Here is a 22800-nt window from a genome sequence, read left to right as displayed (position 1 = left end):
ACGGATTGTGCTAACGCAATGTCCAAAAAGGGATTGCGTTCGGCAATCCCGCTAGCGCAGATGCCCGATCTGCGCTAGCGAGAAACGGGCCCTGAACGCTGCAAGCAGCGTTCGAGGTCCGTCCGAACCTAACGGCACATCTCAGACGCATGCCAAAAATGGCATACGTTTGCGATGCGTTAGGGATCTGTTAGCACATTACAGTCAATGGGTGCGCTAAAGGATCCGTTACATAGCGTTAATTGTGACAATTGCGCCATGTAATGGAGTCCGTTAGCGGACACCCACTAACGCAATGTGAACCTAGCCTAGATATGTGATGTCTGGAGCTCTGCTTTGCTTAATAATATTATTTATCAGTTGAACGTTTTCATGCTTTAATATACTTGTAATATATGCCGTTAACATTATTAAATGCGGGAATTTTCATTACAAGCCAAACGGGAACTATCCACATAAGTCACACACAGGATTTACCACCTTGCCCATTGCCTATACTGAATCTCTTGTATTTTGGGACTGTACAGTGTGAATAAGCTTTCTGTATCATACACCCTATGGTTACAAGGTTCTTGGCTATTTGCACGATCAGCAGTAGCAGCTCTTTTTTGCTTGATTCCTTACAAGTGGTTTATTGTCTTTTCTACAGTCACTTTTTAGAAGAAGATCTTAAAATATAATGTGAGATTTTATCTTTGAATACATTATCATAATCTGGCATCTTCCATACAGTGCCCAATGAATTCACACAGCTCTTCTTTCACCAGGTCTATCTTTGCAGTTTATGAAGCATCTGACAGTGTAAAGGGCATTTCCGTTTTTCGCTTTACCCCACCAGCAAAGGTTTTTGCCAATGTCACTGTCAATCCAGACAATGCAGGATACTGTGTGCCAAAGGGTAATTGCCTTCCATCGGGCCTACTCAATGTCAGTGTATGCAAACAAGGTATGTAAAGTGGGTTGGTGAGCTGTCAAAAGGGTTAAATTGGAACATTTTAACCATTGTCAAGTGCATGAGCAATGTTATACATTGTGAAAAAGGGATGATCAGTATAAGTGTCTCGGTTATCTTCACCACCTTCAGTTTTAGGGCTCATACTTATCTGCCTGAAAAACAGACTAGTGTAGTCCGATAAAAAAATTGGATTGTACTCTGACTAATGGTATTCTATAATTTCCTGCTCATCTGCAATTTTTTCTCAGCTCAGTTCGGACTGAGATAAAAATCACTGCATGCCGAGAGTGGCCACTTATATTAGACGAGAATCGCCAATGCAAGTCAATGGGTGTGAGAAAAAAATTGCACGGCATACCGACCATGTATGTGTGAATTTTACGCACCTATCTCCTAGACAACCCGACATTTCATCCGCCAAGTACAGTAAATGCAATGTATGACCCATCAGAATTGAATAGATATATACAATAAATGTATAGATAAAAAGATTCCACTAGCGTCGTGAGAAAGTTCTTAAGGATGTGCCATTTCTGGGGTGGTTGAGAGCTGATGTTTTTAGTCTGGGAGGGGTGAATATCCATAGCCCCTTCCTAGCCTATTAATATCAGCCTGCACCTGTCTACCTAGCCTTTGCTGGTTATTTATTTTAGGGGGGACCCTACATCATTTTTTGGTGGATCCCCATTCTAATAACCAGTAAAGGCTAAGTATACAACAGTGAGATGATATTAATAGCCTGGGAAGTTCCATGTTTATTGTCCCCTTCTGTCGGCTTTCCCTCAGCTGGTTATTAAAATTTTGGGGGATCCCACACCATTATTTTCTTTATTTATGAATTAAATACATGTATAGTAAGCTACAGACACAAAGCAATAATTATATATCTCACTCACATATTTCTATCTATGTATTGAAGAATATATTATTAAAATAGAAAACTACGGTATCTTTAAATGACAAAGAATTCCTGTATGTAAACGTTAATGTTAAAATCGCATTGCATATGAAATGCATATGTATGTCATACCGATGACCTAGGTGAGAAAAATTGCATTGTACTCTCATGAATCTTGTTTGATTTTTCTGGAACAACATTAGATCAATTTTATTAATGCTGATAGGTATGAGCCCATAGGCATTTCATCAGTGTATGTATTACATTTGTATTAATATTTTAGGAGCTCCCCACTACTTTATATTTTGGAGTATAGTTATCAGTATAAGATCTTGGGAATCTGACACCCAGCTCCCTTAATGATGAACTATCTCCTCCACCGGTGACCGGATGGAAACAATGTAGAGAGCAGCACCATACACTATTTAGAGACTGCTGCTGGGTACTGCAGATTTTCCCCCTATTTACTCTGAAATGCCTGTCAGTGACCATTAAAAAGCGTATGAAGCTATGGTGTCCTGCTCTGTATACATTCTTTACATCTGGCCACTGTAGGAGCTGGCAGAAGCCGATTGGAGGGAGTCAGACCCCTAAAGATAGGTCATCAATGTAAAAGCACTGTACCTTTCATCCAGGTGCTTGCAATATATTTATTAAACCTAGCCAAGGAGTGGTTCCTGAAAGGTAGTGAAAGAATAAAAGTTGTGTTTTTGTATCCTTTCTCTGATTTTGTTGAAAACATATTAAAAATGTCCATGTGCGAATCCAACTGTAGATGAGAAGTAAATTGCAATTGAATACCCTTAGTGGTCTGCTTTTTGCACACTTATCTGTTTTTATTCTTTTCACTTTGACAGATGCTCCTATTATATTATCCTCTCCCCATTTTTACCAAGCTGAAGAATTTGTCATTAACAGTGTAATTGGAATGAAGCCCAAGAAAGAAGATCACGAGACATTCATGGACATCAATCCGGTATGATAACAATACAAGTAATTCAGTACTAAAATGTACAGTTATAATTGTGCAATATTTAATGATGGTCTTGCTACTAAATCATCAAACTGAAATGCAAAACATGAATAAAGTAAAATGTCAGCACTTTCTGTATTTTATGCTTTTACATGTAAGCGTGTAAAGAAAACCTGATCTTGTCAGGCAACTCATTTTTTAGCTGAGCTTTCCTTTTCGTATATTACTTTGGAAATTTTTGTGCAAAGCTACACTGTGCACTCCCTGACAGAAGTTATGTCTTTTAGCCATGTTATGTAAATAAAAGCTTATAACCTGACGTTAAATTCATCCATTGGTGGTATAAATTATTCTTTTGAAAGCTGAAACCCTCCGAAATGTGGTTTACGTTAAGAAAATAAATTGGCATCAATGCAGAAATATTGATCAGTTAATGGACACAGAATGGTCAGATTTTGGCAAGACAAACGTTTTGTCACCTGTGCTTAGTAAATGATCGGTTAATTAGTGTGTGTGTATGAAAAGAAACCCAGCACCCCAGACCTTCACTTGAACTGCAACTTGAGCTCTGACAGCATGCCAAAAATCCACCCTGCGACCAAAGCCTGGATTATCAAGAGGCTGAAGACCAGATCCTCTGCAGAGGTGGCTGGCACCTTTAATGTGTCTCAGCGTCAAGTACAAAGAATTAAAAAAAGATTTGAAGAGACTGGAGATGTGTTTGACAAGCCCAGGTCCGGCAGACCCCGCAAGACAACTGCTCAGGAGGAACGTTTGGTGGTTAGAAAATCCAAAGCAAGCCCCTCTTCCACTGCAGCAGAGCTCCATCAGGCCTGTTGCCTGTTGACCAGTCACTTTAAGTCCCTGTGTCAACTAGAACAGTTTGTAGGATTCTGTCTCGAAATGGCCTCCAGGGTCGAATCAGTGCCCAGAAACCAGCACTAAACAAAAGGCAAATACAAAACCGTAAACAGATGGACGCTGGAAAAGTGGCAGAAGGTGGATTTCTCTGATGAATCTTCAGTAGAATTACACCACAGTCGCCACAAATACTGCAGGAGACTGTTGTGAATTCTGCTCTTGGGTTCCCTCCAGTGGTGGTAGGTGGGAATGCAGTTGTCTCTGAGTCACAGTCCTGGCCAGGTGTATCTGCTAATTGCTGTTCTGACTGGGATATTTAAGTGTGCAGGATTCATTAGCCCTTGCCAGTTGACAATGTTTCTTTGGAAGTATTGGATCTCTGCCTGGCCTCACCTGCTTAGCTGCCAATTTCAGCAAAGATACCGTATATACTCGAGTATAAGCCGACCCGAGTATAAGCCGACCCCCCCCTAATTTTGCCACAAAAAACTGGGAAAACTTATTGACTCGAGTATAAGCCTAGGGTGGAAATGCAGTAGCTACCGGTGAATTTCAAAAAAAAAAAATAGATCATTATTTCCCCATAGCTGTGCCATATAGTGCTCTGCAACGTTCATTATTTCCCCATAGCTGTGCCATATAGTGCTCTGCACCGTTCATATTTCCCCATAGCTGTGCAATATAGTGCTCTGCACCGTTCATTATTGCCCCATAGCTGTGCCATATAGTGCTCTGCACCGTTCATTATTGCCCCATAGCTGTGCCATATAGTGCTCTGCACCGTTCATACTGCCCCATAGCTGTACCATATAGTGCTCTGCACCGTTCATACTGCCCCATAGCTGTGCCATATAGTGCTCTGCACCGTTCATACTGCCCCATAGCTGTGCCATATAGTGCTCTGCACCGTTCATACTGCCCCATAGCTGTGCCATATAGTGCTCTGCATCGTTCATACTGCCCCATAGCTGTGCCATATAGTGCTCTGCACCGTTCATACTGCCCCATAGCTGTACCATATAGTGCTCTGCACCGTTCAGTATTGCCCCATAGCTGTGCCATATATGCTCTGCACCGTTCATATTTCCCCATAGCTGTGCCCCATATAGTGCTCTGCAGCGTTCATATTGCCCCATAGATACTCCACATAAATCTGTGCCGCTGCTGCCGCTGCAATAAAAAAAAAAAGCCATACTCACCTCTTGCTTGCAGCTCCCAGCGTCCGGTCCCGGCGTCTCTGCGCACTGGCTGATCGATCAGGCAGAGGGCGGCGTGCACACTATATGCGTCATCGCGCCCTCTGACCTGAACAGTCAGAGCGGAGCGACGCTGGGAAGATGGAGCGGCGCCCGGCGGCTGGAACGTGGACAGGTAAATATGACATACTTACCTGGTCCCGGCGTCCGGCTCCTTCCCCCGGACAGCTGTCTTCGGTGCCGCAGCTTCTTCCTCTATCAGCGGTCACCGGCACCGCTGATTAGAGAAATGAATAGGCGGCTCCACCCCTATGGGAGGTGGAGCCGCTTATTAATTTCTCTAATGAGCGGTCCCACGTGACCGCTGAAGAAGGGAAGAACTGCAGCACCGAAGACTGTGGGACGGCAGGGGGAGCGCCAGGATCGCTGGAAGCAGGTAAGTATGCCTCAGCGCCCTCTCCCCCTCACCCGCCGACCCTGCCACCCACCTTGACTCGAGTATAAGCCGAGAGGGGCACTTTCAGCCCAAAAATTTGGGCTGAAAATCTCGGCTTATACTCGAGTATATACGGTAAGTGTTTTTGTATCTTTGGCACACTGTTGGGTGCTTGTTTCAGTTTATTCCTGCTCTGTTTGTAGTATTCACTGGAGTTGCAGATTTACGCTCCTACATCTTTAGTTGGATGTAGGAAGTTTTTTGTATATTCTGCTGTGGATTTTTTGAAGGGTTTTAATACTGACCGCACAGAACTCTGTCCTATCCTGTCCTACCTAGCTAGAGTGGCCTCCTGTGCTAAATCCTGTTTTTTCTGCCTGTGTATGTTTTTTTCTCTCCGACTCACCGCCAATATTTGTGGGGGGCTGTCTATCCTTTGGGGATTTTCTCTGAGGCAAGATAGTATTCCGATTTCCATCTTTAGGGGAATTTAGTCCTCCGGCTGTGACGAGGTGTCTAGGTGTGTTAGGTACACTCCACGGCTACTTCTAGTTGCGGTTTTAAGTTCAGGTTTGCGGTCAGTATAGTGGCCACTTTCTCCAGTGAAAGTTCTCATGCAGCTCCAAGGTCACCGGATCATAACAGTACAACTGGCCAACAATGAGTTAATTGCATCTCAGAAGAAGGGAGGTAAGATCTTGAGCCATTTTTTTTTCTTCAGTCTGTTTTGTCTTATCCTCCCTCTTTATCTCTGGGTGGCTGAAGAGCCTTGTGCTAGCATGAGTGTTAAGGAATTAGCTTCTCGTGTAGACCAGCTTGCTGCTAGAGTACAGGGTATTTCTGATTACATTGTTCAGACTCCTGCTTTAGAACCGGAGATACGTACTCCTGATTTGTTTTTTTGGTGACAGGTCCAAATTTTTGAGTTTTAAAAATAACTGTAAACTGTTTTTTGCATTGAAACCTCGATCCTCCGGTGATTCCATTCAACAAGTTAAAATCATCATTTCCCTGCTGCGTGGTGATCCACAGGATTGGGCATTTTCCCTGGAATCTGGGGATCCTGCTTTGCTTAATGTAGACTCCTTCTTTCAGGCATTAGGATTACTGTATGATGAACCTAATTCGGTGGATCAAGCTGAGAAGACCTTGTTGGCCCTGTCTCAGGGGCAAGAGGCGGCTGAATTGTATTGTCAGAAATTCAGAAAATGGTCTGTGTTGACTACATGGAATGATGATGCTTTGGCGGCAATTTTCAGAAGGGGGCTTTCTGAATCCGTTAAAGATGTTATGGTGGGGTTTCCCACACCTTCCGGTCTGAGCGCAGAACTGTGCTCGCTGTGGCGTTATCCTCCGAGCAAATTTCTGAGCCTATGCAATGTGATAGAATTCTGTCTAGAACGGAACGACAGGGTTTCAGACGTCTCAATAGGTTGTGTTATTATTGTGGCGACGCTTTCCATGTCATTTCTGTCTGCCCTAGGCGGACAAAGAGGATCGCCAGTTCATTTACCATCAGTACTGTACAACCTAAGTTTCTGTTATCTGTGTCCTTGATCTGTTCATTGTCATCATTTTCTGTCATGGCATTTGTGGATTCAGGCGCTGCCTTGAACTTAATGGACTTTGACTTTGCTAGGTGTTGTGGTTTTCCCTTGCAGCCTTTGCAGAACCCTATTCCTTTAAGGGGCATTGATGCTACACCCTTGGCTAAAAATAAGCCCCAGTTTTGGACACAGGTGACCATGCGCATGGCGCCAGCCCATCAGGAAGATTGTCGATTTCTGGTGTTGCATAATTTGCATGATGCTATCGTGCTGGGTTTTCCCTGGTTACAGGTTCATAATCCTGTTTTGGATTGGAAGTCCATATCTGTGACTAGTTGAGGTTGTCAGGGGGTTCATAATGATGTTCCTCTGATGTCTATCGCCCCTTCTTCCTTCTTCCTCTTCTGAAATTCCAGAGTTTTTGTCTGATTTTCAGGATGTATTCGATGAGCCCAAGTCCAGTTCCCTTCCACCGCACAGGGACTGCGATTGTGCTATTGACTTGATTCCAGGCTGTAAGTTTCCTAAGGGCCGACTTTTCAACCTGTCTGTGCCTGAACATACCGCCATGCGGAGCTATATTAAGGAGTCTTTGGAGAAAGGGCATATTCGGCCATGTTCTTCGCCGTTGGGAGCGGGGTTCTTTTTTGTTGCTAAAAAAGATGGTTCTTTAAGACCCTGTATTGATTATCGCCTCTTGAATAAGATCACGGTCAAGTTTCAATATCCTTTACCTTTGCTTTCCGATTTGTTTGCGAAGATTAAGGGAGCTAGTTGGTTTACTAAGATTGACCTTCGGGGGGGCTTATAATCTTGTTCGCATTAAACAGGGTGATGAGTGGAAAACTGCGTTTAATACGCCCGAAGGCCATTTTGAATACCTTGTGATGCCATTCGGACTCTCTAATGCTCCATCTGTTTTTCAGTCCTTCATGCATGATATCTTCCGGGATTATCTTGATAAATTCTTGATTGTATATTTGGACGATATTTTGATTTTTTTCGATGATTGGGAGTCTCATGTGCAGCAGGTCAGGATGGTATTTCAGATCCTTCGTGACAATGCCTTGTTTGTGAAAGGGTCCAAGTGTCTTTTTGGGGTGCAGAAGGTTTCCTTTTTGGGCTTTATTTTTTCTCCCTCGTCTATAGAGATGGATCCGGCCATTCATGATTGGATTCAGCCCACATCCATGAAGAGCCTTCAGAAATTTTTGGGTTTTGCTAATTTTTATCGCCGTTTCATTGCTAATTTTTCCAGCGTGGTTAAACCCTTGACTGATTTGACGAAGAAGGGCGCTGATGTGGCGAATTGGTCCCCTGCGGCTGTCTCTGCCTTTCAGGAACTTAAACGTCGTTTTACTTCTGCTCCAGTGTTGCGTCAACCGGATGTTTCTCTTCCGTTTCAGGTTGAGGTTGACGCTTCTGAGATTGGGGCAGGGGCTGTTTTGTCTCAGAGGGATCCTGTTGGTTCCTTAATGAAACCGTGTGCCTTCTTTTCCCGTAAGTTTTCGCCTGCTGAACGCAATTATGATGTCGGCAATCGGGAGTTGTTGGCTATGAAGTGGGCGTTTGAGGAGTGGCGACATTGGCTTGAGGGAGCTAAGCACCGTATTGTGGTCTTGACCGATCATAAGAATCTGATTTACCTCGAGTCTGCCAAACGGTTGAATCCTAGACAGGCTCGATGGTCCTTGTTCTTTTCTCGTTTTGATTTCGTGGTCTCGTACCTTCCGGGTTCTAAGAATATTAAGGCTGATGCCCTCTCTAGGAGTTTTTTGCCTGATTCTCCTGAGGTCTTAGAGCCGGTCAGTATTCTGAAAGAGGGGGTGGTCCTTTCTGCCATTTCCCTTGATTTACGACGGGTTCTTCAGGAATTTCAGGCTGACAAACCTGACCGCTGTCCTGTGGGGAGACTGTTTGTTCCTGACAGATGGACTAGTAGAGTGATTTCTGAGGTTCACTGTTCCGTGTTGGCTGGTCATCCTGGCATTTTTGGTACCAGAAATTTGGTTGGTAGGTCCTTTTGGTGGCCTTCATTGTCGCGTGATGTGCGTTCTTTTGTGCAGTCCTGTGGGACTTGTGCGCGGGCCAAGCCTTGTTGCTCCCGTGCTAGTTGGTTGCTTTTGCCATTGCCGGTCCCTGAGAGGCCCTGGACGCATATTTCTATGGATTTTATTTCCGATCTTCCGGTTTCCCAGAGGATGTCGGTTATCTGGGTTGTTTGTGACCGATTCTCTAAGATGGTTCATTTGGCGCCTTTGCCTAAATTGCCTTCTTCTTCTGATTTGATTCCATTGTTTTTTCAGCATGTGGTCCGTTTGCATGGTATTCCGGAGAATATTGTGTACGACAGAGGTTCCCAGTTTGTTTCTAGGTTTTGGCGGGCCTTTTGTGCCAAACTGGGCATTGATTTGTCTTTTTCTTCTGCATTTCATCCTCAGACAAACGGCCAGACCGAGCGAACTAATCAGACTTTGGAGATTTATTTGAGATGCTTTGTGTCTGCTGATCAGGATGATTGGGTGGCTTTTTTGCCATTGGCCGAGTTTGCCCTTAATAATCGGGCTAGTTCGGCTACTTTGGTTTCGCCTTTCTTTTGTAATTTTGGTTTTCATCCTCGTTTTTCTTCTGGGCAGGTTGAGCCTTCTGACTGTCATGGTGTGGATTCTGTGGTTGACAGGTTGCAGCAGATTTGGGCTCATGTGGTGGACAATTTGGTGTTTTCTCAGGAGGAGGCTCAGCGTTTTGCTAACCGTCGTCGGTGTGTTGGTTCCCGGCTTCGGGTTGGGGATCTGGTCTGGTTGTCTTCCCGTCATGTTCCTATGAAGGTTTCTTCTCCTAAGTTTAAGCCTCGGTTTATTGGTCCTTATAGGATTTTTGAGATTATTAATCCGGTGTCTTTTCGACTGGCGCTTCCGGCCTCTTTTGCTATCCATAATGTCTTCCATAGATCTTTGTTGCGGAAATATGTGGAGCCCGTTGTTCCCTCTGTTGATCCTCCGGCCCCTGTGTTGGTTGATGGGGAGTTGGAATATATTGTTGAGAAAATTTTGGATTCCCGTTTTTTGAGGCGGAAGCTTCAGTACCTTGTCAAATGGAAGGGTTATGGCCAGGAGGATAATTCTTGGGTTTTTTCCTCGGATGTTCATGCTGCCGATTTGGTCCATGCCTTTCATCTGGCTCATCCTGATCGTCCTGGAGGTCCTGGTGAGGGTTCGGTGACCTCTTCTCAAGGGGGGGGGTTACTGTTGTGAATTCTGCTCTTGGGTTCCCTCCAGTGGTGGTAGGTGGGAATGCAGTTGTCTCTGAGTCACAGTCCTGGCCAGGTGTATCTGCTAATTGCTGTTCTGACTGGGATATTTAAGTGTGCAGGATTCATTAGCTCTTGCCAGTTGACAATGTTTCTTTGGAAGTATTGGATCTCTGCCTGGCCTCACCTGCTTAGCTGCCAATTTCAGAAAAGATAAGTGTTTTTGTTTTTGTATCTTTGGCACACTGTTGGGTGCTTGTTTCAGTTTATTCCTGCTCTGTTTGTAGTATTCACTGGAGTTGCAGATATACGCTCCTACATCTTTGGTTGGATGTAGGAAGTTTTTTGTATATTCTGCTGTGGATTTTTTGAAGAGTTTTAATACTGACCGCACAGAACTCTGTCCTATCCTGTCCTATCTAGTGGCCTCCTGTGCTAAATCCTGTTTTTTCCTCTCCGACTCACCGCCAATATTTGTGGGGGGCAAGATAGTATTCCGATTTCCATCTTTAGGGGAATTTAGTCCTCCGGCTGTGACGAGGTGTCTAGGTGGATTAGGCACACTCCACGGCTACTTCTAGTTGCGGTTTTAAGTTCAGGTTTGCGGTCAGTATAGTGGCCACTTTCTCCAGTGAAAGTTCTCATGCAGCTCCAAGGTCACCGGATCATAACAGGAGACCTACTGGAGCCAGTATGGATCCAAAATACACCCAGAAAACAGTTAAATTTGGAGGTGGAAAGATTATGGTCTGGGGTTACATTCAGTATGGGGGTGTGCGAAACATTTGCAAGGTGGAAGGCAATATCAATAGCCTAAAATATCAAGACGTATTATCTACCACTTATATTCCAAATCATAAAAGGGGTAAAATTCTGCAGCAGGATGGTGCCACATCTCATACATCCATCTCTACAACAAAATTCCTCCAGGCAAAAGAGATCAAGGTGCTCAATGACTGGCCAGCCCAGTCACCAGACAAGAACATCATTGAGCATGTTTGGGGTAGGATGAAAGAGGAAGCTTGGAAGACAAAACCAAAGAATCTAGATGAACTCTGGGAGGCATGTAAGACTGCACTCTTTTCTATTCCTGATGACTTCATTAATAAATTGTATGAATCATTGTTGAACCGCATGGATGCAGTCCTTCAAGCTCACGGAAGTCACACAAAATACTGTATTAAACATGACTCTAATAGCACCACAACTTCATTCACCAATGTAATGCAACATATATTTGTATTTTAAGTTAATTATTTGTTTGAATATCACATTACTTTCTGTGGGCCACAAAACTTTTGTCTTGCCAAAATCTGACCACTCTGTGTCCATTAACTGATCAATATTTCTGCATTGATGCCAATTTATTTTCTTAACGTAAACCACATTTCGGAGGGTTTCAGCTTTCAAAAGAATTTATACAACCAATGGATGAATTTAATGTCAGGTTTTAAGCTTTTATTTACATAACATGGATAAGGGACATAAGTTCTGTCAGGGAGTGTAATTAGCTATTGTGGGACATTTTTTTTGTTAGCCAGTTTTGATAAATGAGACCTTTAGCCCTCAGTCCCTATTTCGGTCTAATAGTTATTGAGCATAAATTTAGACCAATAAGTAATAAAATCAAAATAATAAGGCGGTCTGTAGATGCAGTGCAACATGCTAAATGATAGGTTTGATTCACCTTGATAGACGATTGATTTTTTTTGTCTAGGTTTTCCTGTTTTAAGGCAATTTTATGTTTTTCACCAACATTTTAATGTAAAGGGAGTCTGTCAGCAGGTTTGTGATTTGTAATCTGAGGACCACATGAGGTACGGGTTAAAACTCAACGATGTATCACATGTATGTGGTGTTTACTTAGACTAAAGGATTAATCACCTGGTGATTAACATTGCTGTGACTATCAGTTATGCGGGCAATTGTCTGACTCCGCCCCCTTCTGTGATTAGCAGCTCACTGTCTATAGCGATGTTCACTTAGAGCCTTTTGTGGGCGGGGTTAGCTTTCTCAGCTCTACTGCACTGCTAAATCTATAATCGCTGATTGTGTCAGAACAGCTGCACCCAGTAAACTAAGTGCTACATTGTTAGATTCAGGGTCTCTTTGCCTACATAATGCTGCTCTCAGATGGGGTAGCAAAAATCTCTGCTGACAGATTCCCTTTAAGAAGTGTATTTTCTAGTTGTTTGTCTGTGTTTTTTCTCTGTTCGTCATTTTTGTGTAGTTTTTGTAATCTAGAAATTTACTGCATATTCATTATTTACAACTCTTGCAAAAATGATAGAATTACATGCAATATTTTAACCGATCATATGACTTTTTGTTATAAAAACGGGCAAAAAGGGTAAAAGACAAAAATGAAGAACATGTTGTTATTTTGCACAAAATTCATGAACCTGTATGCTCTATTTTGAAGAATTTGGATCCAGTTGGATGAACACGTAGGTTGAGCCACACTGCTGGAGTAAATGAATTCTTTAGAAATGATGATGAGAAAAAGGTTTTTAGTCACAACGCGTTTCAATGCTGTACAGGTATTTTTTTCTAGTGAGAAAATTTTTTTTTAATCAAAAAGTGTTTTGATGGTAAATAAACCAAAAACAGGCACAATCCCTTTAGCAAATGACGGCAACAGTCTTGCTTTCAGAAAGGCTTTAAAAATGTATGCATTCTAAAATGAATATAAATAAATGTACTTGCCAACAGTACCAATTTTCATGAGACAGCCTTGCAAACTGGAACATACAAATGGGCCAATTTCCCCAAAAACATGTGGCTTAACCCCTTAACGACCGCCAATACGCCTTTTAACAGCGGCAGTTAAGGGTACTTAAACCACAGCACCATTAAGCTGTGGAAAAAGTGTATAGCTTCCCCGAGAGTCGGAATTTCTCTGGCGTCTCGGCTACCGGGGGTAGCTGAGACCCCAGAGAACATGATTAGGGTCGGTTTTACTGACCCCGGTGTTGCGATCGCCGTTATTAACGGTATAACGGCGACTGCAAAAAAAAAAAAGGCAGATTTTCCATTTAATATCTCTTCTCTGATGTGATCGCACATCAGAGGAGAGAGAAATAGGGTCCCCCGATCAACCGATTGCCCCCCGGTAACTCTGGAGTCCCTGCATCCCCCCGTGATGTCCTCTGGGCTACCAGCATCTTCTTCCGGGAGAAAATGGCGGGCGCATGTCGAGTGCGCTCACCAAGATCTGCCGGCCGGCACCCAGCAACAATAGGAAATTTTTCCTATTGTTTCGTTTTTATCACTGTGATAGACTCTAAAGAAATAGTAAATACAATCCCCTTTATTGTCCCATTAGGGAAAAATAATAAAATTAAGAAAATTTATTTATCCATTTTTCCATTAGGGTTAGAGTTGGGCTAAAGTTAGGGTTAGAGCTAGGGTTGGGATTACGGTTACGGTTTGGATTAGGGTTAGGGGTGGGTTAGGTCAGGTTTGTGGTTAGGGTTGGGATTAGGGTTGGGGGTGTGTTGGGGTTAGGGTTGGAGTTAGAATTGGGGTGTTTCCACTATTTAGGTACATCAGGGGGTCTCCAAACCCTACCATTGATTCCAGCCAATTTTGCATTCAAAAAGTCAAACGGTTCTTCCTTCCCTTCTGAGCCCTACCATGCACCCAAACAGTGGCTCTCCCCCCCCCCCCCATATAGGGTATCGGCGTATTCAGGAGAAATTGCACAACACATTTTTTAGTGCTTTTTCTCTGATAACCTTGTGAAAATAAAAAAATGTTTCCAAAGTAAATTTTTTGTGAAAAAGTAAAATGTTCATTTTTTCCATCCACATTGCTTTAGTTTTCGTGAAGCACCTGGAAGGTTAATAAACTTCTTGAATGTGGTTTTGCGTACCTTGAGGGGTGCATTTTTTAGAATGGTGTCACTTTTGGGTATTTTCTGTTATATTGACCCCCCCCAAAGTCATTTCAAATGTGAGGTGGTCCCTAAAAAAGTAGTTTTGTACATTTTGTTGGAAAAATGAGAAATTGCTGGTCAACTTTTAACCCTTATAACTTGTAAGAAAAATAAATTTTGATTCCAAAATTGTGCTGATGTAAAGTAGACATGTGGGAAATGTTACTTATTAAGTATTTTGTGTGACACCACTCTCTGATTTAAGGGCAAAAAAATTCAAAGTTTGAAAATTGCTAAATTTTCTAACTTTTCGCCATATTTCCGTTTTTTTTTTCCATAAATAAACGCAAGTCATATCTAAGAATTTCACCGCTAACGTGAAGTACAATATGTCACGAAAACACATTCTCAGAATCAGTGGGATCCGTTGAAGCAGTCGAGAGTTATAACCACATAAAGTGACAGTGGTCAGAATGGTAAAAATTGGCTTGGTCATTAAGTACCAAATTGTCTCTGTCACTAAGTGGTTAAATTACCCTCGAGATTATATTTTCAAATGTTAGTAACAATCTTCTCCTTAGGCTAGGGTCACATTGCGTTAGTGCAACCCGTTTAGCGCTAGCGGGTTGCGCTAACGCAATGTTTTTAATGGGGCCGCGTCCTGGGGTCGCGGTAACGTCCCCGCTCTCGCAGATCCCCGATCTGCGAGAGCGGGGAACGGACCGCGGGCGCGCCTCGGACGCTGCAAGCAGCGTCCGCGGCGCGCCAGGAAACACCGGCGCGTCGCTAGCGCGTGCCGAACATGGCACGCGCTAGTGCTGCGCGTTCCCATTGCCGTGAATGGGCGCGCTAACGGACGCGTTGCACGGCGTTAATTTCGCCGTGCAACGCTGTCCGTTAAGCGCGTTCCCATAACGCAATGGGAACCCAGCCTTAGGGATTCATCATTCATTTATTGCTCATACCTTGACAGACATAGCTGCTATCTGGATGTACTTTGTTCGATTTATTTAGCAATAACGTATACTAAGTAATCACAAGACTAATGTGTCATACCTTGTGTTAGCACTTCCTTATGCTTGAACGTTCACTGTGTTTTTAGGCAACTGAAACTAATAGAGGAAATATAAAATTATAAACTCATATCATCTATTTTAGCGTAATATGTCAGTGTGTGCTTGTCACTGGTCTCATGAAAAAAAATGAGAAAGAGCCTGCATGATAAAAAAAAACTGTTAAGGGAGATTATGAGCCAAAATAACAATATAAAGTCAGGACATTGCTATGTAAGGGGTGCCATATGCCCCCTATAAAAAATTGCTGTCTCCAATCTGCAAAAACTGGTGTCAAATTATTTGGAATAATTAGTGAGTTTGGTGCACCCTTTGTGTGGCCAAGATGCTCAGTGCACTAATTCCACCAACTAGTTTTCCATGCCTTTCCATCCTTACTGGTGCTTGACAGCACTTGCTTGTATGAGCTTTGCAGACATTGTTTGTTTGTTCCAGAAAAGCTAGCACTGTCAATCGCTAGTGAGGGAGGCGAATCATACAAAACCAATGGGTGGAATGGTACACTGAAGGCTCAAACACTGCTGAGTGCGTGAACCGAGTGTCATTATACTATGATCCGATTCTCTCACATTTGAGAATAGGATCACACGTACGGAGAAGATGGAGACCTTAATTTCTCCATCTTCTCCATTCTTTGAGTCGGCGTATATCGGACTGCACTTGGATGACATCAGTCCAATGTTTTCTACACACGAATAGACTTATATGGGCGTGCACCAAGTTTTACGTTGGCTATTTGCTAGTGTCAGCGAGCCCTAAAGGTGTGATTTTTATATTTGCTATATTCCTTACAAGGAAGTTTTGCTTGGTCAAGAGGACCTTTCACCAAATTTTTTATGTTGAACTGGACATAAAATGTAATAGCAGGTTCAGAGAGGAATAAAATTTGTTTTTTTATTTCGCCTCTCCATTGCAGAGATATTAGCAATCAAAGTATTAGGTCCCTAACAAATTAATTTTCATTAGGTCCAACTGGGTGTTATCAGAGAATTTTCACTGAGGACGTGTACTTTTCTCACTGTATGAAGTTGACCAATCATGGGCAGGCAGCATCATACAGCAGAGAAAGAACATACCCCACTATAGCTTAGGGCAGGTTTATCAGTGTGTGAGATGTACTAACAGACAGCCCTGATCTCCTGGTCTAATCTCCTGCATGATTAGAAAGTCATCTGTGCTCTACTCCCAGCTCTAACACCTTTCAAATAAGTTCCATTGTGGGAGGGGCAGCACAACTGAGTTTAGGTGGGTCACCTTACAAGCCCTTCAATCAGTTCTCCTACTATCAGAACACTGTCAACTCCGCTGTACTGCCTCTCCCCTCACACTGCCTGTCAGGGGGTGTGTTGTGTTCGCATCCGCCTGGCTTGTTGCAGTGAGATAAGAGCTGTCATTATATCTCACACAGTATCCTGCCTGCTCTGGACAACTCTTACATGAGATGAAATGATAGCCTGCTCTGGTCTCATTGCAGAGCGGTTACAAGTTGCTGTGAGAATAACAGACATAAGTGGGATACTGACATCTTTCAGTTCTCAGCTCCTCACAGAGTGTGGATCTACTGATGCAGGAGGAATGTATCTGTGGGTTTAGATACCGATTAAAAAGACTGGTTATATCTGATTAACAAATCAGTCGTAACATTAACTGGAGCTTTACACGTGTAGCATTGCTGTTTAGATGTGACTGGCATTCAAATTGCTATGTAGCATACAGTTGAAACGAGAAGTTTACATACACTGTATATAAAAAGACACATGTGCATGTTTTTCTCAATATCCGACATGAAATCAGAATAAACCTTTTCCTGTTTAGGTCAATTAGGATTACCATAATTCATGGGCGGACATACCGCCGATTCAACTGTTGCAGCTGCATCAGGGCCCAGAGGCTCCGGGGGGCCCCTGCAGGGTGGCTAATAATGAGGGCAATCTGGCCAGTTTATCCGGCCCCAAGGCTCCGGAGGGCCCCTGGCCAGATTGCCCTCATGTGCCTACTGCAATCCCTGCAGCTCCGCTGCCTGCAGCAGAAAATGGGAGCAGAGCTGCAGGGAATGGATCCGTCGCGCTCTCACTTCCTGCCTTTTCTTGCTGACTGAACGATCCTCCTACAATCCTCCTCACATTGTGGGGGCGGGGCCACAAGATCCAGAGAAATTTAGAGACCTGTTTGTGCGGCTGCTCCCGACACCATAGCAACCACAAGCACAACCGGGGCCCCTAGGGGCCAGCAGCGCAGTCCAGTGCAGGTGAGGAGTGGGCGTCCATCCCCGAGGTGGGGGGTGTACGGATATGAAGCAACGCGGACGAGACGTCTGCTGTATAATTGGGGGGACAGAGCACAAGCTGGCGCCATATACACGAGGGAGCAGAAGTCCCAGCATGCCCGCCAGCCTGGATCTGGAACTGTTATGACTCACACAGCAGAGGCTGAATGACATTCAGCGCCGCGGCTGTGCGAGACAGGAAGCTGCCAGCGATGGTGCACTTCAGGATACCATGTGCAGACTTGAGGTGAGGTGTGTCCGTGTGTGTATGCAGAGAGGTGAATGGTGCTGTGTGTGTGTGTGTATGCAGAGAGGTGAATGGTGCTGTGTGTGTGTGTGTGTATGCAGGGAGGTGAATGGTGCTGTGTGTGTCTGTGTGTATGCAGAGGGGTGAATGGTGCTGTGTGTGTGTCTGTCTGTGTGCGTGTATGCAGAGAGGTGAATGGTGCTGTGTGTATGCAGAGAGGTGAATGGTGCTGTGTGTGTATGCAGAGAGGTGAATGGTGCTGTGTGTTTGTGTAGAGAGGTGAATGGTGCTGTGTGTGTATGTGTGTATGCAGGGAGGTGAATGATGATGTGTGCGTGTATGTCTGTGTGTATGCAGAGAGGTGAATGGTGCTGTGTGTGTCTGTATGCAGAGAGGTGAATGGTGCTGTGTGTGTATGCAGAGAGGTGAATGGTGCTGTGTGTGTAGGGAGGTGAATGGTGCTGTGTGTGTGTGTATGTAGAGAGGTGAATGGTGCTGTGTGTGTCTGTGTGTAGGTGGAGGAGAGGGCAATGATGGGGGTGATGGGACGGAAGGCAATGATTGGGTTGACAGAGAGGGCAATGATGGCAGAAAGCATTGATTGGGTTGACAGAAAGGACAATGATCGGGCAGAAGGCAATGACTGAGTTGACAGAGAGGGCAATGATGGGGTGATGGGGCAGAAAACAATGTTTGGGTTGACAGAGGGCAATGATGAGGCGGAAGGCAACGAATGGATTGATGGAGAGGGCAATGATAGGGATGGGGGAGGAAGAGGGCAATCATGGGGGTGGGGGAGTGGGCAATAATGGGATGCGAGGGGAGGAGGACAATGAGGGGTGTGGGGGATTGGGATGGGAGGAAGGGGGATTTATAATGGATTTAGGAACAGGGGAAGGTGGAGGAAGACATTGTCGATTATTATGTCTAACACAGTCCCTTAGTATAAAGTGTACTCACTTAAGTATAGCACAGTCCGTGTGTGTGTGTGTGTGTGTGTGTGTGTACATATATATAGATATATATCTTTGTCGCCTTAAAAGGAGAGGGGCCCAAACACATTTCCTGCACAGGGGCCCCAAGCTGTCTATGTTCTCCCCTGCCATAAATATTAATATTTTCCAAATGCCAGAATAATGAGAGAGAATGTTTTAAGGCATTTTTATCACTTACTGCAAAGTCAAAAGTTTGCAAACATTTCATTAGTATTTGGTACCATTGCCCTTAAAGGGAAGGTGCCGCGTTTTAATATTGTAAAAAAAAAAAACCTCTTTAATTCCTTATTTTTATAAGTTATTTTCAAGTGCACAGTATTTATTGTTTTTTTTTTATTCATTTTTTTTTCTGCCACTGGGCGCCGCCATTTTGATTTGCAGGACTGTAAGTGTAGCTGCACGACACTTACAGTCTTCACATACGGCTGCCCTGGACATAGACAGCTGCAGTCGGGAGGCGACCCCATAGCTAGCATTGTCTGCTCTCTGCTCTGATGTGGCCACGCCCCCTGGGCTGTCTCCACATCACAGCAGAGGCAGGAGATCGGCGCCATCTTTCTTCAGCCTACAGTGGAGTGTGTTGTGAATTCTGTGGCTGAGTTCACTTCTGTGGTCACAAGTGGTATTGCAGTCTCTGGGCTTCCTCCCTCAGGTGTTTTGGTGAGCTCGTTGGCTGCCTTGCTATTTAGCTCCACCTGAGTCTGTCTTCCTTGCTCCTTGTCAATGTTCCAGTGTTGGATCTGAGCTACTGCATCTTTCCTTGGGCCTGCTGCTCTGCTAGATAAGTGCTTCTAGTTTGTTTTCTGTTTTTTCTGTCCAGCTTGTTATTATCTTTTGCTGGAAGCTCTGAGAAGCAAAGGGGTGCACCGCCGTGCTGTTAGTTCGGCACGGTGGGTCTTTTTGCCCCTTTGCGTGGTTTTCGTTTTAGGGTTTTTTGTAGACTGCATAGTTCTCTTTGCTATCCTCGCTCTGTCTAGAATATCGGGCCTCACTTTGCTGAATCTATTTCATTCCTACGTTTGTCTTTTCATCTTGCTAACAGTCATTATATGTGGGGGCTGCCTATTCCTTTGGGGTATTTCTCTGAGGTAAGTCAGGCTTGTATTTCTATCTTCAGGCTAGTCAGCTCCTCAGGCAGTGCCGAGTTGCATAGGTAGTTGATAGGCGCAATCCACTGCTGCTTCCAGTTGTGTGAGGATAGATCAGGTACTGCAGTCTACAGAGATTCCACGTCTCAGAGCTCGTCCTATTGTTTTGGGTTATTGCCAGATCTCTGTATGTGCGCTGATTACTGCACGCTGTGTTGCCTGATTGCCAGCCACAACAGTACAAGGAGCCATTCAATGATTTCCAATAGAGGGAAAAAAGAAATCCTGACATCATTTTTTTTTCTTAGCTCTGTCTTCAGTCTTTTTTTTCCCCTAGACATTAGAGTGCTTCAGGACACAGCTGTGGACATGGATATTCAGGCTCTGTGCTCCTCAATGGATAATCTCGTTGTAAATGTACAAAAGATTCAAGATACTATTGATCAGAAATCGATGCTAGAACCAAGAATTCCGATTCCTGATTTGTTTTTTGGTGACAGAACTAAGTTCCTGAGCTTCAGAAATAATTGTAAGCTATTTTTGGCCTTGAAACCTCATTCTTCTGGTAATCCTATTCAACAGGTTTTGATTATTATTTCTTTTTTGCGCGGCGACCCACAGGACTGGGCGTTTTCTCTTGCACCAGGAGATTCTGCATTGAGTAATGTTGATGCATTTTTCCAGGCGCTGGGATTGCTTTACGATGAGCCTAATTCAGTGGATCAAGCTGAGAAAAATCTGCTGGCTTTATGCCAGGGTCAGGATGATGTAGAAGTATATTGTCAGAAATTTAGAAAATGGTCAGTACTCACTCTGTGGAATGAATCTGCACTAGCGGCTTTGTTCAGAAAGGGTCTCTCTGAAGCTCTTAAGGATGTAATGGTGGGATTTCCTATGCCTGCTGGTTTGAATGAGTCTATGTCCTTGGCCATTCAGATCGGTCGTCGCTTGCGCGAGCGTAAATCTGTGCACCATCTGGCGGTATTGTCTGAGAGTAAGCCTGAGCCTATGCAGTGCGACAGGACTATGACTAAAGTAGAACGGCACGAACACAGACGTCTGAACAGACTGTGTTTCTATTGTGGTGATTCTACTCATGCTATTTCTAATTGTCCTAAACGCACTAGGCGGTTCGATAGCTCTGCCGTTATTGGTACTGTACAGTCCAAATTCCTTTTGTCCATTACCTTAATGTGCTCTTTGTCATCATATTCTGTCATGGCGTTTGTGGATTCAGGCGCTGCCCTGAATCTGATGGATTTGGATTATGCTAAACGTTGTGGATTTTTCTTGGAGCCTTTGCGGTGTCCTATTCCGTTGAGAGGAATTGATGCTACACCTCTGGCCAAGAATAAGCCTCAGTACTGGGCCCAGCTGACCATGTGCATGGCTCCTGCACATCAGGAAGTTATTCGCTTTTTGGTACTGCATAATTTGCATGATGTGGTCGTGTTGGGGTTGCCATGGCTACAAACCCATAATCCAGTATTGGATTGGAACTCTATGTCGGTAACCAGCTGGGGTTGTCAGGGAGTACATGGTGATGTTCCATTTTTGTCTATTTCGTCATCCATTCCTTCTGACATCCCAGAGTTCTTGTCGGACTTTCAGGATGTATTTGAAGAGTCCAAGTCTGATGCCCTTCCTCCGCATAGGAATTGTGATTGTGCTATCGATTTGATTCCTGGTAGTAAATTCCCTAAGGGTCGTTTATTTAATTTGTCCGTACCTGAACACACCGCTATGCGCAGTTATGTGAAGGAGTCCCTGGAGAAGGGACATATTCGCCCATCGTCGTCACCATTGGGAGCAGGGTTCTTTTTTGTAGCCAAGAAGGATGGTTCGCTAAGACCGTGTATTGATTACCGCCTTCTTAATAAGATCACTGTTAAGTTTCAGTATCCCTTGCCATTGATTTCTGACTTGTTTGCTCGGATTAAGGGGGCTAGTTGGTTTACTAAGATTGATCTTCGTGGTGCGTATAATCTAGTGAGAATCAGGCAGGGAGATGAATGGAAAACGGCATTTAATACGCCCGAGGGTCATTTTGAGTATCTGGTGATGCCGTTCGGACTTGCCAATGCTCCATCTGTTTTTCAGTCTTTTATGCATGACATTTTCCGTGAGTATCTGGATAAATTCTTGATTGTTTACTTGGATGACATTTTGATCTTCTCAGATGATTGGGAGTCTCATGTGAAGCAAGTCAGAATGGTTTTCCAGGTACTGCGTGCTAATTCCTTGTTCGTGAAGGGATCAAAGTGTCTCTTCGGTGTGCAGAAAGTTTCATTTTTGGGGTTCATCTTTTCCCCTTCTACTATCGAGATGGATCCGGTTAAGGTTCAGGCCATCCAGGATTGGACTCAGCCGACATCTCTAAAAAGTTTGCAGAAATTCCTGGGCTTTGCTAATTTTTATCGTCGCTTCATCTGTAATTTTTCTAGCATTGCCAGACCATTGACCGATTTGACCAAGAAGGGTGCTGATTTGGTTAATTGGTCTTCTGCTGCTGTGGAAGCTTTTCGGGAGTTGAAGGGTCGTTTTTGCTGTGCCCCTGTGTTGTGTCAACCTGATGTTTCTCTTCCGTTCCAGGTCGAGGTTGATGCTTCTGAGATTGGTGCAGGGGCGGTTTTGTCACAGAGAGGTTCTGGTTGCTCAGTGTTCAAACCATGTGCTTTCTTTTCCAGGAAATTTTCTGCTGCTGAGCGTAATTATGATGTGGGCAACCGAGAGTTGCTGGCCATGAAGTGGGCATTCGAGGAGTGGCGTCATTGGCTTGAGGGTGCTAAGCATCGCGTGGTGGTTTTGACTGATCATAAGAACCTTACTTATCTTGAGTCTGCCAAGCGCTTGAATCCTAGACAGGCCCGTTGGTCGTTATTTTTTGCTCGTTTTGATTTTGTGATTTCATACCTTCCGGGCTCTAAAAATGTGAAGGCGGATGCTCTGTCTAGGAGTTTTGTGCCCGACTCTCCGGGGTTATCTGAGCCGGCGAGTATCCTCAAGGAAGGAGTCATTGTGTCTGCCATCTCCCCTGATTTGCGGAGAGTGTTGCAGAAATTTCAGGCTAATAAACCTGATCGTTGTCCGGCCGAGAAACTGTTCGTCCCTGATAGGTGGACTAGTAAAGTTATCTCT

At 44.1% G+C, this 22800-nt stretch overlaps 1 protein-coding gene across 1 annotated transcript in view; it reads left to right on the top strand.

Moving 5' to 3' along the window:
• Positions 1-22800, top strand: part of SCARB2 (scavenger receptor class B member 2) — a 113780-nt gene that overhangs the window by 35180 nt on the left and 55800 nt on the right. Inside the window, exons 7-8 of the mRNA XM_069743394.1 lie at positions 768-946; positions 2711-2829. Of these exons, the coding sequence (XP_069599495.1) occupies positions 768-946; positions 2711-2829 (298 nt within the window). The remainder of the gene's footprint in view (positions 1-767; positions 947-2710; positions 2830-22800) is intronic.

This window comes from Ranitomeya imitator, chromosome 1 (genome assembly GCF_032444005.1).
Source record: "Ranitomeya imitator isolate aRanImi1 chromosome 1, aRanImi1.pri, whole genome shotgun sequence".
Classification (NCBI taxonomy): Eukaryota; Metazoa; Chordata; class Amphibia; order Anura; family Dendrobatidae; genus Ranitomeya; species Ranitomeya imitator.
This window is presented reverse-complemented; position numbering and strand designations above follow the sequence as displayed.